A 19113-nucleotide genomic window follows, 5' to 3' on the forward strand; every position below is an offset into this window, starting at 1 on the left:
GTGGGATCTTCCCGGACTGGGGCACGAACCCGTGTCCCCTGCATTGGCAGGCAGACTCTCAACCACTGCGCCACCAGGGAAGCCCCTCCATGTATTTTTTGAAGTTCTTTAGACATTGTTTCCTTTCGTTTTGTGGACAAAGAATGTCAACTGCCATTTCAGTAAACAAAAGATGTTGTAGTCATAAAGCCATCAGCCACTGTAGCCACCCGCGAGCGCACCCTGAGGGAATTCAGGATGGAAAAAAGAGAATACTGGCCCTAGATATTTATGGTGCGTATCAAAGGAATAATTTCAATGAGCCCGGACTCTTACATCTTCCCATACATAGAAAAGTGCTAAATTATTTAACTTGAAATGTGTTTCTTTAATTAGCAGTAATCTTTTGATGTTCCACTACATGTGGAACAGTCCCTCAGAGCTATATGAGAGTCTGTATCCCAGGCTTAAGCCCTCAGTAACTCTGCTGAATAAAACATAATTCTCAACTTCTAGATTGTGCATTTTTTTTTAGTTGACAGTTTTTGTGACCACAAAGGGACTCAGGGCAGACTTCTCTGCTTCACCTGACCTCTACAAGGAGCTGGAGTCTTGGTACCAGCAGAGGCCTCTTGTGCCCGTCTGCCTCAGAGTCCAAACAAATTTGGGTGAGTCTCTCTTGGTTCTCAGATCTCCCAATTATTGGTTGTTTGAGTTTTATTCAGTTGTATATAACCAGTATCTGGCTCCCCAGCTGAAAAGATACTGGGGGAGCCCAGCTGAAAGATAACAGGAAAAAGTACATCCTGGTTGGAAGACACTGCGAGTTGCTCAGTCAAGAGATACTGAGTGATCTGGACTGTGTGATTGGGTGAGAGGCTGGCCTAGTATCTTTTCTAAATGAGGGGCATCAGAAAGCCAGCCTCCAACTAACACCCCAGCCAGGTTTATGTACGTACAAAACTTGTACTTACTTACTTGGTAATTAAAGGAAATCTCACCCTGAAAATGGCCAAGAGGAGGTTCTTTTATTGTGTTCGTAGTTAAGTTAGAGAAAGACAGCTTGATAAAACATCTCTGCAGAATTCTGACCTTAAAGACGCAAAAGCCCTTCTAGAGGGAACTTGCATTTCTCTCCCTGTGCCTTTGAGATGAAAACGTTCTACCTGATCTTGAGTGAGTGAGTGAGTGAGTGAGTGAGAGAGAGAGAGAGAGAGAGAGAGAGAGAGAGTGAGTGTGTGTGTGTGTGTGTGTGTGTGTGTGTGTGTGTGTGTGTGTTTAAGAGCCTGTTCTCTGCCATCTGGAAGGTACACATATGGTGTACATTTCACAACCAATCGAACAGACTGGGATTCTGAGCAGTCTCTTGTCTGACTGTGTCAACTCTCAGGGGCTCTTGTCATCTGAACCTTAGTTGAGTCAGCCTGTACAACAAAGGCCTTTACTTTCTTACGCTATTTTTGGGAGTACACTTTCTAGATCTTGTATAGGCAGCATCCTTCGCACTCTCCTGTGGGGACGCCTCTTGCACCTTATTGGTTTGAGTCACTATTAGGATATATCTAGTTAATGGCCAGACAATGGATCTTTTAAATTGGAGAAAATTCTAAATTGGTATATTTTTTAGAGAGCTCTCATTATAAACAGCTATTTTACTGGTACCTATGATAAACCCAAATTAGAAGGTGGAAAAAATATATATGTAAAATGGTTAACCTAAGAACTCCTTGGTTTGTTTGTTTATTTAATTAATTTATTTAATTTTGGCCACACGGCTTGCCGGATCTTACTTCGCACCCGAGCCCTAGGCAGTGAAAGCGTGGAGTCCTAACCATTGGATCGCCAGGGAATTCCCAGAACTCCTTAATTTAAAACAAACAAATAAAAAAAAACAGTTTGGGAAGCCTTATTTGTGACCTCTGCTTCCCCTCAATGGGTCTTACAGATGCTAATAAAAACATTAGGATAATTAATGTTAATTAGGTTGATTAACAGGGAAGTAAGAAAAAAACTGAAAGAAAGTCTAGAGACTTCTTCCCAACAAGGTGGAAATTTTAAAGGGTCTCATCCCAAATGGATAAAGAAATCTTTAGACGGTTATTAAGAAATGGGATAAATAAAATGAACATTAATAGGATTAAAAAGGTTCTGATACAACACTACCTAAGGTTGGATGGGCCAAAGGGACCCTCTATTGGTCCCCAACATTAAAGGGCCCCAAACAAGTCTGTTCTATTTACCCCAGTTTAAAAACTATGTGTTATGTGTATGTGTGTGTGTGTGTGTGTATATATATATTTAAAAGGCTAGAAAAAAACTACACTGAGATACCCGACTAACAATTACTTGGGGCAACAGTTAGGCCAATTAATCAAGTTAAAAGATTGACAAAAAGACCTGAGTGCCTTGGCTCAATCTCTCACTGGGGACCCCAGAGCCTTTTATACAAAAATAGATAAAATGGTTGAGGGATAAAAAGAAAAGAAAGCTTCTAGGACTGTTGTTAAGACCAAGGCTTGTCGATCGGATCCTGATGGAAACTAGTTAAAGGTATAAAAGATGACAGAATAGGGCTTCCCTGGTGGCGCAGTGCTTAAGAATCTGCCTGCCAATGCAGGGGACAAAGGTTTGAGCCCTGGTCCAGGAAGATCCCACATGCCGTGGAGCAATGGAGCAACTAAGCCTGTGTGCCACAACTACTGAGCCTGTGCCCGAGAGCCACAACTACTGAAGCCTGCATGCCTAGAGCCCGTGCTCTGCAACAGAAGACACCGCAATGAGAAGCCAGCACACCACAACGAAGAGTAGTCCCCGCTCACCACAACTAGAGAAAACCCGCGCACGGCAACGAAGACCCAACGCAGCCAAAAATAATTAAATTAATAATTTTTTTAAAAAGTTGACAGAATAGAAAGTTTATATAAATTGGTGTATTTAAAAGGGCTATATGTAAGATGGTTATATCCCTTTTGCCTAATTATATTGTAGGATAGACATTATGTCTCACTGGGGAATGCTTCCCCTGCCTGCTATTATAAGACAGCGCATATAAATCTGCCCCCCAGACAATATTAATTAAACATACTAAAAGAAACCAACAAGGTTACCTGAGCCCACACTATATGAAATAAAAGCTGGGAGTTAACATGCAGCGGCCAATAAAAATAATAATAGAGACTTTTGCTCTGGGTTTACCCTATACACTCAGAAAGAGAGCCTTGGTTGAATGCCTTGTGCAAACTTTTGAAGGCATGATAAACTGAACCCTAAAGTTCTAGAACATAGAACTCTTAATTTTCAGATAGTTGGAAATTTTCTCACTGATATAAAAATGCAAATTAAAGAAAATATAGTTGGGCAAATCAATCTTTTAATAAATACCATTTAGGCAGCAGACCAGTTCTTTAGAGAATTTAAAGCAACTGCCTGTATGTTGCAAACCTCTACAAATCAGAAATGTAAATACAGCCCACAAACAGCTGAGACTGAGCCTAGTTAGCTCAATCAGGTAAAACCTGAAACCAAAGGAGACAAAAGGGCTCTTTTAAACTCAAACTGCTGGAAAGGCTCCCTCACTCAAAATCTAACTTATAGCCTCCTTAAGGGATTTATCAAGGACAAATATAAACCTTAAGTCTTTTCCACAAACAGCATAAGCCTTAGTCATCTGAGCAAATAAATTTAACTTATTCCAATTGCTACTTATAAACTAGTAAGTTTATAATACCTGATTTGTAACTACATGTTAAAGCTATGAGATCTCTAGTTTTGTCTGCTTATATGTCTGTGTGTACATTATATATATAAGATGTCTCTACCTCTGGAAAATATTATCAAAATTAAGTTTATAAAACAGCTCCATTTAATTGACTTAAAAGTAAGCACTTACAAATTAAATTTTTCTAAATATAATGGAAACTGGCCAGAATGAGTTTCAGGTTCACATGACCTAGGAAATACTCAATATTAAATTGTATCTGGTAATAGAGCTAGCTTGTTGGTTTAATCAATATAGACATACCTTACTTTTATTGTACCTAGGTTAACTAAGTTCATGTTATTTCTGTTGTAGAGTTTATCAGCAAGAAAAATTAACTTGGTATTGTTGACTGAAAAAAATGCACAACCTGAAAGTTGAGAATTATGTTTTATTTGGAGGACTTGCTGAGGACTTACGCCTGGGAGGCGGCCTCTTAAGTCCTTGCTGAGGACTTAAGCCTGGGAGGCAGACAGCTCTAGGAACTGCTCTGAAGAGGTAAGGGAGGAGCCAGGATATATAGTTTCTACATAAAACCAGGTAGTCGGAACATCGAAAGATTACTGTTAAATAAAAACAGACATCTCAGTTAATGAATTTAACACTTTTCTATGTATGGGAAGATGCAAGAGTCTGGGCTCACTGAAATCATTCCTTTGATATATATGTTATATCTTAACTATCTAGGGCCAGTATCCTGTTTTTTCCTCCATCCTGAATCCCCTCAGGGTGCACAGTCAGGGGCAGCTGCAGTGGCTGATGGCTTGATGGCTGCAACATCCTCTGCTTACTGATAATGGCAGGTGACATTCTTCATCCGCAGTATGATGATATCTTTGTAAGTTATAAAATAAAGGTAAATGAGACAAGAGTTTACAAGTGAACTCTTAGGAATAATTATGTTTTGGGTATGTCTATCTAAAATAGTTTCTCCTGATTTTTGGTAACTTGAGTTTTGCTAAGTTAAATTAAATGATGAGAATTCACTGAATACCCAAGTCATTTCAAATAAAATACTGGAACATTAATTGCTAAATAGGTCTAAATTTACCTACTTTTGTCTCCTTACAAGAGGGAAACTAAAGATGTTTGGGTTTATTAGACATGTCTTGTACCACATTGAGGAAAGAAATTACGCTATGAGAAGATATATGTTTCTAGAGGTTCTAGAATATTCCTAAATTTGCCAATCAGGAAATGCTAGTATGACAAACAGTTCACAATTACTTGCTGCTTGTCAGTTTTTGCTAGAGATTAAGATTTTTAAAGGTTAAAACTGTAATATGTAATTAAAGCCACTAAAAACAATAAGGGAAATGTTTCAGCATGCAAGTAAAGTACGATGTGTGTTTTCAGCAAAAGAAGGTATGAGGAGGGGCTTCCCCGGTGGCGCAGTGGTTGAGAATCTGCCTGCCAATGCAGGGGACACGGGTTCAAGCCCTGGTTTGGGAAGATCCCACATGCCTCGGAGCAACTAGGCCCGTGAGCCACAACTACTGAGCCTGCGCGTCTGGAGGCTGTGCTCCACAACGAGAGGCCGTGATAGTGAGAGGCCCGCGCACCGCGATGAAAAGTGGTCCCCACTTGCCGCAACTAGAGAAAGCCCTCACACAGAAACGAAGACCCAACACAGCCAAAATAAACAAATAAATAAATAAAATTAAAAAAAAAAAAAAGAAGGTATGAGGAATGGAAATACATTTTAAGGGGAACAAGTGATTTTGTCCTAGAGCTGGTTGTTTGTAGATGGAAAAATAAGGAACAAACTAATATGGATACAGAAAGTTGTGGAAGGTTTGTAGAAAGGAAGCCCTGAAAAAGTTTTGCACATGGTCAGGCTGGGACTAAATTAACAAGGTAAATGGATTTTGTTACTAAAAGTAGGTTAGTGCAGGACTAGATTTGGTTCCTCTCTCTATTAAGAGAAAAAAATTTTCTTGGAATACTGTTTTTGATAACAGATTATATGGGTTTCTTTGCCTTTAGGTGATGTGTATTTGCTTTTGAAATCTTTTTTTTTGTCTGCATTGGGTCTTCGTTGCTGCATGCAGGCTTTCTCTAGTTGCGGCGAGCGGGGCTACTCTTGGTTGCAGTGCACGGGCTTCTCACTGTGGTGGCTTCTCTTGTTGTGGAGCACGGGCTCTAGGTGCACGGGCTTCATTAGTTTCAGCACATGGGCTCAGGAGTTGCGGCACGTGGGCCCTAGAGCATGCGGGCTTCAGTAGTTGTGGCACTCAGGCTCAGCAGTTGTGGCTTGCAGGCTGAGTAGTTGTGGCACATGGGCTTAGTTGCTCCATGGTATGTGGGATCTTCCCGGACCAGGGATCGAACCCATGTCCCGTACATTGGCAGGCAGATTCTTAACCACTGCACCACCAGGAGAGTCCCTGTTTTTGAAATCTTTTGTCACTTTGGTGAAGTGAATAAGTATTGTTTCACAATGACCTATGAACCTATTTGACCAAGTCAAACCTTTTGAAACCTTTTTGATATTCTTGACACACTTCCCAAATATCAAATTCTAACTGAAGTTCTTTTGACCTCCAGCTAACTCTGGGAAGCTTCAAAGGAACCCTGAAGCATCTCAGAGGAATATTAAACTAATTAGGTTTATTTGGTATGTTAAATTACTTGAAAAACACTGTCAAGTGATTGGAGATAAACCTTCTTAGATTATGCTGTGTGGGTAAATGTTAATATAGATATTCCAAATTTTATATGGAATTCCTAAAAATCTGATTGTCCTGGTATGTTATCAGTCATAATTCTAATTATTATCTTAAAATGTTGTGTGTCACAGAAATAACCAAGTTTCTTGTCAATTACATTGTAATCAGATCTTTAACCATGCCATTTTAAGTCTTTTGTCATTTACAGACAATCAGTTTTACTTTGATGCTTTTATAAAATGAAAATCTTCAAGAAGATTCACAAGAAGGACTTTGAAAAATATTAATTTCTGATAACTTTTAGATCATACCACTGAAATGGGTAAGAAATTACAAAAGGGGCTTCCCTAGTGGCGCAGTGGTTAAGAATCTGCCTGCCAACGCAGGGGACACAGTTTCAAGCCCTGGTCTGGGAAGATCCCACATGCTGCGGAACAACTAAGCCCGTGCTCCACAGCTACTGAGCGTGCGCTCTAGAGCCCGTGAGCCACAACTACTGAAGCCTGTGCACCTAAAGCCCGTGCTCCACAACAAGAGAAGCCACCACAATGAGAAGCCTGCGCACCACAGCAAAGAGTAGCCCGTGCACCACAGCGAAGAGCAGCCCCCGCTCACTGCAGCTAGAGAAAGCCCGTGCACAGCAACGAAGACCCAATGCAGCCAAAAATAAATAAAATGAAATAAATACATTTATTAAAAAAAAAAGAAATTACAAAACTCTAATGGAAGACCCAATGCCTCCATCTAGATCAACAGGACTTAATTACATGGGACTGAATGAACTGATAAATATGATTTATAATTTTATGACTTTTTCTGAACTATACTAGCTTTTAATTTTGACTTTCCAAAAAGCTTTCCTCTTATGGCAACCATGACCTACAACCAATTGAGAAAGTATACCTTTGTAAACAAAGATGAAATATTAATTTTTTTCTCTCTACCTGATCCCTCCTGCATTTGGCTTCTCCAGCTGGCTCCCCTGTGGACCTGATGGTTTACTGTGACAATATTACAACTAGCTATACTAACCATTATTTTAACTTGCTCTCTCTTGTTGTTTTCAAGTTATTTATACCTGTAACTCTCTTTGCTACACTACAACTTTATTAATTTACTAGCTATATTACTTATATCCTGTCTGTTTTATAAGATTGCTGTCTCTTGCACTACCCAATGTGTAACCAGGCCTCCAACAAAATTAATGATGGTTCAACATCTTGAGGCAGTTGATCATATATACAACTCTACACAGAATAACTGTAATAGTGCAACTCTAGATATAGGAAGAAGCAAGGGAAAACATTTCCTGGATAACAGACTAGTAAGAGAGGCGATCCAGAGAATTTAAGATTATCAACAGGACCTGATCCAAAATTAGCACACTGAGTAGCCTACCAACAGACTCTTTGCCTGATCTAGGAATGAGCCTTCCTAGCGCAGTGGGAAAAAATTGGTCATCAAATGCCTCCCAAACATTGGTTGAATTTATGATCAAGAGGAGGCACTGTAGACAAAGAATGTAACCTGCCATTTCAATAAACAAAGAATTTTGTGGCCATCAAGCCATCAGCCACTGCAGCCACCCTGATGGTGCATCCTAAGGGATGCTCAGCATGGAAAAAACAGAATACTGGTCCTATAGTAAACGTGCATATCCAAGGAGTAATTTCAATAAGCCCATCTTCCCATATAGAAAAGCATTAAATTCATTAACTTCAAATGTCTGTTTTTAATTAGCAGTAGTCTTTTGATGTTTGACCACATGGGGGTTTTTTTCCCTATATCTTTGCTTCTCCCCTACCTGTTCAGAACGGTCCTTCGGAGCTATCTGAGAGGCTGTATCCCAGGCTTAAGTCCTCAGTAAGTCTGCTGAATAAAACTTAATTCGCAACTTCTAGGTTGTGCATTTTTTTCAGGCAGCAGTTCTTAGAACATATTTTAAATAGCTGGTTGAAAGTTTTTTACCTTTTAAGTCTCATGTCTGGGCTTCCTCAGGGACAGTTTCTGTTGATTTCTTTTCCTGGATATGGACCACACTTTGATCCTTTGCATGTCCTGTAATTTTCTGTTGAAAACTGGACATTTAAAATAACATAATGTGGCACCTCTGGCAATCATCTCTCTCCCCTCCCCAGCGTTTGTTGCTGCTGTCGCTAGTGTTTGTTTAGTGACTTTTCTGAACCAATTCTGTAAAGCCTGTATTCTCTGTTATATGTGACTAATAAGGTCTCCAGTTAGCTTATTGGTGAGATAATGACTGGACAGATTTCCCTAAACACCTGAAGCCAAACAGTCTCCCAGTCTTTGCCAAGGGGCTCTGCAGGCACGTTGGAACAACGCTTCAACAATCACCCCAGCAGCTAACAATTCAGCCGTAGCCTTCACTTCCTGCTGCCACAAAGCTTCCAAATCAGCCAGAGGTTAGAGCTTAGGACATTCTCAGATCTTTCCTGAGCACATGCATAGAGCAAGAGCACATATGTGACCCTCTAGATTCCCAGGAATATGTTGGAGCTTTTCAAAGCCCCTACAGAATCTCATTCCCTAGCTTTTCCTGTTAAGTTTTCTGGGAAGCCTATTATTTGCCTCAGGGGTTTTCCACTGCCTCAGGCAGATGAAATCTTAAATAACTGCCTCAAATTGTTTTTAACAAATGCCTCCTACACCAACACTCTGTGAAAAAGCTTCTCCTACTGGGATAGCTTCAAGATGTGTCAAATAACAACAACTTGTAAGTGGGATCTTCTAGATAGTCAAATAATAACAATCCTCTGGGAATGGGGCTTTGAAGGAGCTCTAATCCTGTTCTGCCTCCTCTGGTGGCTGCCAGGCTGCTTCATTTTCACCATGATTGTGGGCTGTTGGCTTTCAAGGCTACTATGGAACTAGGGAGGGAGGAGATGGGGATAGGGCAAGTTAAAAATGCCACAAAGCTTGCTGTTCTTACGAAGGTTCAGCCATTTTTCTTGAACAAACACTACCCAGATTGCTGCAAGTTCATTTCAGAGTTATGAAAAAGTTGATTGAGCATTTTTGTCCATTTTCCACGGACTTTATGGAGAAAAAATTTCCAGGTCTTTAGTTGGCTATTTTTGCTGACATCACTTCTCTTTACTGATTTCTTTATCTACTTAAGTCTATCAGTTACTCTGAGAGAGGGATGTTGACCTTTCTACCTATTTATACATTTGTCTCTTCCTTCTTTCAGTTGTCAATTTTTGCTTCATACATTTTGAAGTTCTATTATTAGGTACATACACATTTAGAATTGTTAAATATGCTTGATAAACTGACCCTTTCATCATTAAAAAAAAAATGCCTTGCTTTATCTCTGCTAACAGTCATTGCCTTGAAGTCTATTTTGTCTGATCTTAACATAACCATATGGGTCTATTGCTCACATATACCAAGCACATGGGAATCCAGAATCAATTTATACTCAGATAAAAGGGTATAATCCTGATACTCTGCAAGCAATGTCACCTATACCTAATGTCAGGCTTTTGGGCCCTGAAATCTCCCTTTAATTATGCTGCAGGACCTAAAAGCTTTCATTTAGGTCAAACAAGGGTTTTTCTGCAGATAAGCTTGGCGATGGCCTTCCACAGTAGCCCTCTAGATCTTCTCTCCTGTGTACACCACTTTTAGAAATTCTGGCCCACACCTAGTTGCCTAGGCTGAGAATTCTGTTATTGAGCCATGTGGGTCCACACATATCTACTTTTGTAGATATGACCAAAATGACCTCTGACTAAAACTTATTCCTGTTCAGGGCCGGCTCTAGGCTCCCTTGGCACTGAAAATTCCCATTCCATAGTATAAGCAGTGAACCTAGACCAGGAATCAAGAGAACTCAAGTCTGGATTTGTACTGAACAGACTTGTGAGGCAATAATGCACAGGACTAAGAATGTGGACTCTGGAGCCGAACAGCCTGACTTTGAAGTCCAGCTTCACCAGTTGTGTGACTTGGGCAACTTCCTGCTCTCTCTGCTTTAGCTACCTCACTAGTGGAAGGTGAATTAGAATAGTGCCTCTCTTATAGAACTGTGTGTGGTTCAGATGGATTCATATAAGTAAAAATTTTTAAATAGCACTTGGAACATACATACAGTAAGTGCTATCTAAATGTTAGATTTTTTTTTGGTAGTGTTGGCAGTCTGTTACTACAGACTACAGAGTTAATTTTATCATCACTGTTGCTGTTATGTGCCAGAAATGTAGCATTTCACGAGCAAGTTATAGGTGTCTTAATGCTGGGAGTTACACAGTATTATAGAAGCTTAAGATTTTGCTTAAATGTTTAACTGTCCTTTCCCCTCCTCTCTTTCAATAGCTATACTCAGTGTGCAGACTAGACTATGGCACTAATCTATTTATTCAAATCATAATAGTCATAAATTTATCATGTACTATGTATTCTTCCTTGCCTCTATCATGTTATAATTATTTATTTACTTGCTTGTTTACTTATCTGTGTCCTCCAGAGTGCCAAGGGTAGGGACTGATTTTGTGTTTTGTTTGTTATTGTTGTTGTTTGGCTGGCTGTTGTTGTTTTGGCTGATCCCACACATGGCTTGTGGGATCTTAGTTCCTGACCAGGGATTGAACCGGGGCCCTCAGCGCCGAGTCCTAACCACTGGACCGCCAGGGAATTCCCTGGGTTTTGTTTTAAAGAAGAAAAAGTTTACAGTGACCCAAGATACAATCTGGGAAATGCTAATTAATTAATTAATGCTAATTAACAAATGCCAATTGGCTGATTTTGCCACCAACCTTCAACTTGTCTGCTTTAGCCCTCATTTCCAGAAGCTTCTTCTCTGTGGCATCTATCTGCAGCCCCTCATCGCACCAGTTCACAGCCTCGACATAGTTTTTCAGTTCCAGATGGCATAAGGCACCTGTAGAACCCAGAACCCTTAGTATCTGTGGACAACAGGCATGGGAAGAGCCATCCTTGAACGGGACCCCCAACCTTAACCAGCTACCAGCCAGTACCCTGAAGGGGAAATGGATGATAAAGACCCTTGTAGTACATTCCCCAGACAAGGAAGACTATTTCTTGTATCTTAGATCAGAAAGATTTCTAGGGCCCATTCAGCTCAAAACTCCTGTAAGCCTTTCTGGTATCAAGGACTCTTAAAGTAGGGAAGGCTACAGCTTAGTGGCAAAGAACACAGTCTTTGGAATCAGACAGATCTGGACTGGAAATCTGGCTGTCATTTACCAACTAAACATTAGACAAAGGACTGAGCATCCCTGAGCTTCAGGTTCCTCATCTATAAATGAGAAGAATAAAGTTCATCTCAGATGACTTTCTTTAAATGGAGAGAGAAAGCAGAATTTGTCTCAGTCATTCACAAAAGCAATGGCAAGACCAAAGACATTAGGTCTCTCCTAAAATGGTTCTTGATGGCTACCAGTTTAAGCTGCCTCTCCTTTAGTCATGCTTTTTCTCCAGTTAGCCTCTTTGGGCTTTCCACAGAATTTAAAAATATCAGAACTGTAAGGGCTTAAATGTCAATAGAATCCAACCTTATCTTCCAGAGATGGGCATACTGATACTCAGAGTGGGTGTCTCGCCAAGGTCACATGGTAAGGTAAAGGTGACAATTCAATCAAAGTACAGACTTCCAGCCTGTGGCAAATTCCACAGGACTATACTCAATTTACTTGCCCATCTTCGTTTAGTACCTCCTTTCCCTACAGCTGAAGGACCTAGATCTACTTAAACCCCCTAACTATGATTACTTAAGCAATAACTTTGATAAAGCATTTTAAGAGATTAATATGTAATGAATAAATTAAAGTTTACAAATCACCTTTGAGCTTCTCAAAGAAAAGGTGAAGTATAAAAGTAATAAAAGCACTATTATTACATACAAAGGTCAGACTACAAGAGAAAAAATAATCTGGGAACATCTCAGCATTAGAGTTAGCAGCAAAAGTCCCATAACTTATCTTTTAATTAACATGAACACGGCATTTGAAGATCTTGCCTTTCAATCAGCTAATTTGGAAAAAAAATTAGAATGTGGCTTTTAGACCTGCTTTATTTTAATTAATTTTATCTTTATTAATTTAAAATGAGGAGTTTCAATTTCTCTACAAATTCTTAAAACAGAGGGTTGGATTATTCTCTGGGGAATTCTTTTAAAAAATGGCATGTTGCGGGCTTCCCTGGTGGCGCAGTGGTTGAGGGTCCGCCTGCTGATGCAGGGGATGCGGGTTCATGCCCCGGGCCGGGAAGATCCCACATGCCACGGAGTGGCTGGGCTTGTGAGCCATGGCCGCTGAGCCTGCGCGTCCGGAGCCTGTGCTCCCCGCAACGGGAGAGGCCACAACAGTGAGAGGCCCGCGTACCGCCAAAAAAAAAAAAAAAAAAGGCATGTTGCTGTTGACAAGGACTTAATATCAAGATGGCAAAAATAAGGTGACTTCATTAGTATCTTAGCACCTTCATACCAAAACTTAAAATACTTCTGGAGCAGTGCATGCCAGCTTTTCCGCGATGACAATCATACTGCAGCTCTACAAGACTTACCTCTTACCACTGCTTTCAGGTGGCAGGGTTTTAGCTTTCTGGCAGCTGTCACGTCGTTGAGAGCAGAACGAAAATTGCCTAACAAAACACCATTTAGTAAAAGAGGAAACACGTTTTGAGATCAGATTACTTCCAAAATTTTGTGTGTAGAAACAAAAACACTCTTGGACAATCTTGGAGAGATAAAAATCAGAGCACCGGTTTATATTGGGTTGGCCAAAAGGTTCGTTCGGGTTTTTCCATAACATCTTACAGAAAAACCCGAACGAACCTTTTGGCCAACCCAATAGAAAAAAATATAGTTGTGCTCATCAAGCACCTTAGAAATGTTGACAGCATCAGGCAACCCACCGAACAAATATAAATGGCTAGTAAGCATATGGAGAGATACTCAACATCACTAATGATCAGCGAAATTAAAATTAACATGAAATTGGTAAAAACTAAAAACAGATAATATCCAATATTGGTGAAGATTTGGAAAAAGGACACTCTAAGAGTAAATTAGAGAGCAAATTGGCATGCACTTTCTACATACACTTTGACCCAACAATACTCTTCTAAGAACTGATCCTTAAAAATGCTTGCAAAACAATAAAGATGTTAAAAAAAAAATGCTCACAAAAAAACAAAAAAAAATGCTTGCAAAAATGTATAAGGATAAATGTAAAAGCATGTTAACCACTGCATTACTTTTAATTATGAAAAGCTGGAGATAACCTAAATATCCTCAATTTAGTAATGATGAAATAAATTATGGTAAATCCATACTACTAAATACTATACAGCTATTAAAAACAGTAAGACAGTTCTGCATGTAAAAGCATGATAGGATGTCTGTGCTATGTTATTTTAAGTGGGTCAATGTGTATAGAAGCCCATCTTTATAAAACAAACCAATCTAAATATACAGACACAGGTACACACAAATATACATTTGTAAGTGCATTTAAAATAGGTGTGCAATCATACACACTGGTTATCCAAACTAGGAGGCATGAGATAGACTTTCACTTTCTAGTTTATACTGAAAGTATTACTTAACAGCTTGGTATTTACCTATTAATTTCACTTCTAAAACTCTAGCCTGGAGGTTAGCAAAATTTTTCTCTAAAGGGCCATATAGTAAATATTTCAGACTTTACAGGCTACGTATGGTCTGTTATACATTCTTCTTTGTTTTACAATCCTTTAAAAATGTAAAAAACACTTTTAGCTCACAAGAGGTCAGGGATCCAGATGTGACCTGTGAGTCATAGTTTGCCAAATCCTAAATAACCAGAATTATTGGAAAAACTTTATCACTAAGTTTGTTCATTTTTGCATTACTTAAAAAAACCTAGGGCTTCCCTGGTGGCACAGTGGTTGAGAATCTGCCTGCCGATGCAGGGGACACGGGTTTGTGCCCCGGTCCAGGAAGATGCCACATGCCGCAGAGCGGGTAGGCCCGTGAGCCATGGCCACTGAGCCTGCGCGTCCGGAGCCTATGCTCCGCAACGGAAGAGGCCACAACAGTGAGAGGCCCGCGTACGGCAAAAAAAAACAAACCTAAAAGCAGCTATATGCTCAACAACAGCAGAATAGTAAAGCAAATAGTGTAAACCCTGGTATGTCCATATGATGCAACTTTATGTAGCTATTAAAACAGTATTCACAAATAATTTAATGACAGGTGAAATTGTCTGTTATAAAATTAAGTGAAAAGAACTGAATACAAAATTGGAAGAACAGCACGATCCTAACTATGGAAAAAATACATATAAGAGAAATCCAAAAACTTCTGTTTAAAGGCAGTAGACTGAACACATGCAGTTCAACCCCTACCACCTCCCCTCTGCCACAAAAAAGCCATAAATCCACAGAGACAACAAGAATGAGAACAACAGACAACACATTTTAAAGCTGGAGAACAGAGACACAGGCTAAATGCCTAATTAGGCTTGAGAAAACTGACTTCTAAGCCAGCAGAGGGAAAACTCAAAGCTACCAAGCTATACTGTAGAACCTACAAAGTACTCAGGACTAAAGAATCAACAGCACCAGGTACCTCCGGAAGCATGGGTCAAGGGGTCTTCCATTTAGTGTATTCTGAATCAAACGTGATTCCACATCCTAACGCTAGCACTGTGTACCCTTCAACAATTCATTTTACTACATTTATTACTACATTTTACTACAGTTTCTTGCTCTGCTAACTAGGGATAAAGCTGTTAACCTCATTTATCTTACATAGCTGCTATGAGGTCAAGAGGGATAAAAAAATGTGAAAGTGGGGCTTCCCTGGTGGCGCAGTGGTTGAGAGTCCGCCTGCCGATGCAGGGGACACGGGTTCGTGCCCCGGTCTGGGAGGATCCCACATGCCGCGGAGCGGTTGGGCCCGTGAGCCATGGCCTTTGGGCCTGCGCGTCCGGAGCCTGTGCTCCGCAACGGGAGAGGCCACAACAGTGAGAGGCCCGCATACAGCAAAAAAAAAAAAAAAAAAAAAAAAAAAAAAAAAAAAAAAATGTGAAAGTGCTCTGTAGGCCATACCAGTGACACCATTTAAGGAAGGTCTCTGAGTATTACACGTTTGCTCCTCTGGTTATCACATTACATGTGGTTTTTTTCTTTCAAGGTGTTTTCGGTCTCATTAGCCCTATACATGACATTCTTTAGTTCCCCAAGAAAAGGAACTATGTAGCTCTTATTCACAGTGCAGTGCCTAGCACACAGTAAATGCTTTTTATTTACTGACTGAATAGGTAAATGAATTAAACTCCTTTAGGGAAAGGTCAGGTCTTAACTCACTTCTATGATGCCAGTGCCTAGCACGGAACAAGAACTCAGTTTGCTGAATGAGGAAAGTGTATTCCTCCAGAAGTTAGAAGAGTGGGTTTCTAGTCAAGGTTCTGGCACTAACCAAAGGGGTCGCTCTCTGGGCCTATGTAAAATGAGGGAGCTGGTTGGCTCAAATAATCTCTAAAGTTCTAAAGGAGAAAACAGCTGGAGCGGCCTATGATTAGAAAGAAACTGCTCCAATGGTGACGAGTCCCAACAGACTTATCCCAGCTAGACTGCAAGGCTTATTGTCTACCAGCTCCTCAGAAAAGGCTGAGGTCATTTCCAGGTCCTCTCTAAAACTCTGTGATAAGAAACATGGGTCTAATACGACCAAGACTACAGTCATCAACAATAATGCCACCCAAATAATTAATCAGTGTTTCCCAAAGTCATGTCTGCAGAACAGTCCTGCATGTTAATAAGTGTTACTTGAAAAGGGGGCTTATAGAACCTGAGAATCACAGGGTAAGGTTCTCTGCTGTAGGTTTTCTCAGCACTAACATACTAATGTGCACTGCGAATCTCCCATGAAGAAGCAGCACTGTCCAAATTTACTTGTTCAAAGAATGTTTTACTTCAAAGGTCCCACAGAATACTCTTTGAGAAATTCTCCCTTGTATTAATACAGTTTCTCTCACATAAAGAACTCTACTGCCTTAACCCTTCTAGCATCCTTGAGAAGGGGCCAGAAAAAAACTTTTTTTTTTTGAGAGAGAGAGAGTAGAAGCATTTGGGCTCAAAAATTCCAGATCATACCAACTCATGTATTAAGGTATTTGATGTTACTCATTTGGTTCAGACAGTAAGAATTATACAACCTACCTGGTTTCCCTTTTCACCAAGTCTATCTAGAAAAGCAGAGTTCAGGTAGAGTAAGCTATCCTAGGCTTCTGGGAGAAGCAGCTCCTCTTCCACCGACACTCTCAAACCCTCCACTAGCCATCATACAGTTGTTTTTATCATAAGTTAATTTTTTAGAAAGTACTAAATAATGGAATAAATTACCCAGATAGTACTGTGCTGCTGCCCGGTTGGAATAAAGAACAGCATTCAAATCAGGGTCTGCACATTTCTTCTTTAATCCTTCAGTGTACGAAATCACAGCTTTCTTATAGTCTTTTTCTTTAAAGTAATCATTGCCCTCGTCTTTAAAGGTCCTGGCCTGTTCTGCAAAAAAGAGGAAAAATGATCACTGTTTCCTAATTTTTAAAGGGCTCATTAAAAATAATTCTAAATCATGCAACAATGTAATATATGACAAACAAAACCAAGAAACGAATAGGGAAAGAAAACTCAAAAATGAATGCTATAGGGCTTCCCTAGTGGCGCAGTGGTTTAGAGTCCACCTGCCGATGCAGGGGACACGGGCTCGTGCCCCGGTCCGGGAGGATCCCACATGCCGCGGAGCAGCTAGGCCCGTGAGCCATGGCCGCTGAGCCTGCGCGTCCGGAGCCTGTGCTCCGCAACGGGAGAGGCCACAACAGTGAGAGGCCCGCGTACTGCAAAAAAAAAAAAAAAAAAAAAAAAAAAAAGTATACTTATCCTAGCTCTTGGAGAGAAGACTCTTTTTTTCAAATATTATTTTGCTTTTTTTCTTATTTATTTGTTTATTTATTTATTTATTTTTGGCTGCGTTGGGTGTTCGTTGCTGCATGCGGGCTTTCTCTAGTTGCAGTGAGCGGAGGCTACTCTTCATTACGGTGCGCGGGCTTCTCATTGCGGTGGCTTCTCTTGTTGCGGAGCACGGGCTCTAAGCGCGCAGGCTTCAGTACTTGTGGCACATGGGCTCAGTAGTTGTGGCTCACGTGCTCTAGAGCACAGGCTCAGTAGTTGTGGCACACGGGCTTAGCTGCTCTGCGGCATGTGGGATCTTCCCCGATCAGGGCTCAAACCCATGTCCCCTGCATTGGCAGGCAGATTCTTAACCACTATGCCACCAGGGAAGTCTGAAAGGACTTTTTTTTTTAAGTACAGAAGAAACTGGGGGAAATTACACTTCTGTTTTTGTGCGTGTTGTTTGAGTCCCTGGAATGCAAATTACCCTCAACTTAGCAAAAGCCTACAAAATTGTGACAATTCAGTTCAAATTTCCCACCCAGTGAAAGCCCACTCCTACCTCCCCCACCTTTAGTATTCCAACAGCACCTATAGTTACACGTTGGCACTTATCACACAGGTTTGTCCTGATTCTTTAGGGCAGTTTGGCTATCCACTGGAATGTAACCTTTGAGGGCAGTCTCATTCATTCCTGTATCCCCAATGCCTAGCATTTAGTAGGTATCCAAAGAAGTATATTTGGAATAAATAGTGACAAGTTAGCTCGGGCTAACTACTTCTTGTTATCCATCAGAAGCTTTCTGACTCACACTTTATCTCAATTCAATGGAGGAACAAAACAAATGTTAGAGTCATTGAAGATACCTTCTGGAGATCGCTCTTCATCAAAAATAATTGACTGGAGGCAAGCCAAGTCAGGGTTCTCCCGGGGATCAATTTCTGATGGCGCTTTCTTCATAAATAGGGGGATCTTTTCAAATTCCTGGAGGTTGTTAAGAGAAGAATGAACTACATAAATAGGATTTTCCACTGAGTACATCCAATTCCATGTCTCTACATCAAAGTTTTCTTACTCATCATAATTTGCAAATCTTCATGATTGCCTTTCTCTCTCCCTATCCAGGCCCCAGTTTCCCATCTGTAAAACAGAGTGTAGAACAGTCCCTAAAGATCTTTCAGTTCTCACATTCTTATAAGAGTGGTAGTAATCACCATCAGTTGAGCGCTCGTATGTTCCTGGCACTTTACCCACCCTCTCACTTCAGCTTCGCCACAATCCCACGAGGTTGGTGTTACAGTTTGAGGAATTTTACAAATGAGGGGACGGGCTCAGATAGGTGAAATAACTGACCCAGTATTACAGCCAGTAAGTGGTGGAGTCACAAGTTTCTGACGCCAAAACCTGGACACCTAAACGTACTGGCAGCTTAAGAAGACCCTCAAAACTTCGCGGCCGATTTTTAACACTCAAGTAGAAACCACCTTTCCGCTGGCAGCGGCAGGGCTCGGAGGTGAGGGAGGCGCCTCGGCGCCCCGGAGGCCCCAGGAGTTCGGACGACGCGCGCGCGCACACACACACACACACACACACACTTGCGGAGACCCCGGGTCCGCTCACCTCCTCCCACTGGTCCTCGTGGAACCCGCCACGGTAAGGCTGGCTCTGGAACTTTTCCAGGAACGAGTCCATGGCGTCGTCAGAAGCCGCAAACGGCTCCGGCACCTCCATGTCAGCTCCCTGACTCTCCTGCCACCGTCCAGACGCCGAGAATCGTTCGACAACTT

General features: G+C 40.9%; 1 protein-coding gene across 1 annotated transcript in view; it reads right to left on the reverse strand.

Moving 5' to 3' along the window:
• The window catches only part of TTC4 (tetratricopeptide repeat domain 4), a 41706-nt gene extending 22593 nt beyond the window's left edge, over window positions 1–19113 (reverse strand). Inside the window, exons 1-5 of the mRNA XM_081226597.1 lie at window positions 18947–19113; window positions 18193–18310; window positions 16777–16938; window positions 12952–13029; window positions 11184–11308 (exon numbers count right to left, since the gene is read on the reverse strand). Of these exons, the coding sequence (XP_081082723.1) occupies window positions 11184–11308; window positions 12952–13029; window positions 16777–16938; window positions 18193–18310; window positions 18947–19057 (594 nt within the window). The 5' untranslated portion in view covers window positions 19058–19113. The remainder of the gene's footprint in view (window positions 1–11183; window positions 11309–12951; window positions 13030–16776; window positions 16939–18192; window positions 18311–18946) is intronic.

Source organism: Mesoplodon bidens (genome assembly GCF_964165515.1).
Source record: "Mesoplodon bidens genome assembly, chromosome: 2".
NCBI classification, from domain to species: Eukaryota; Metazoa; Chordata; class Mammalia; order Artiodactyla; family Ziphiidae; genus Mesoplodon; species Mesoplodon bidens.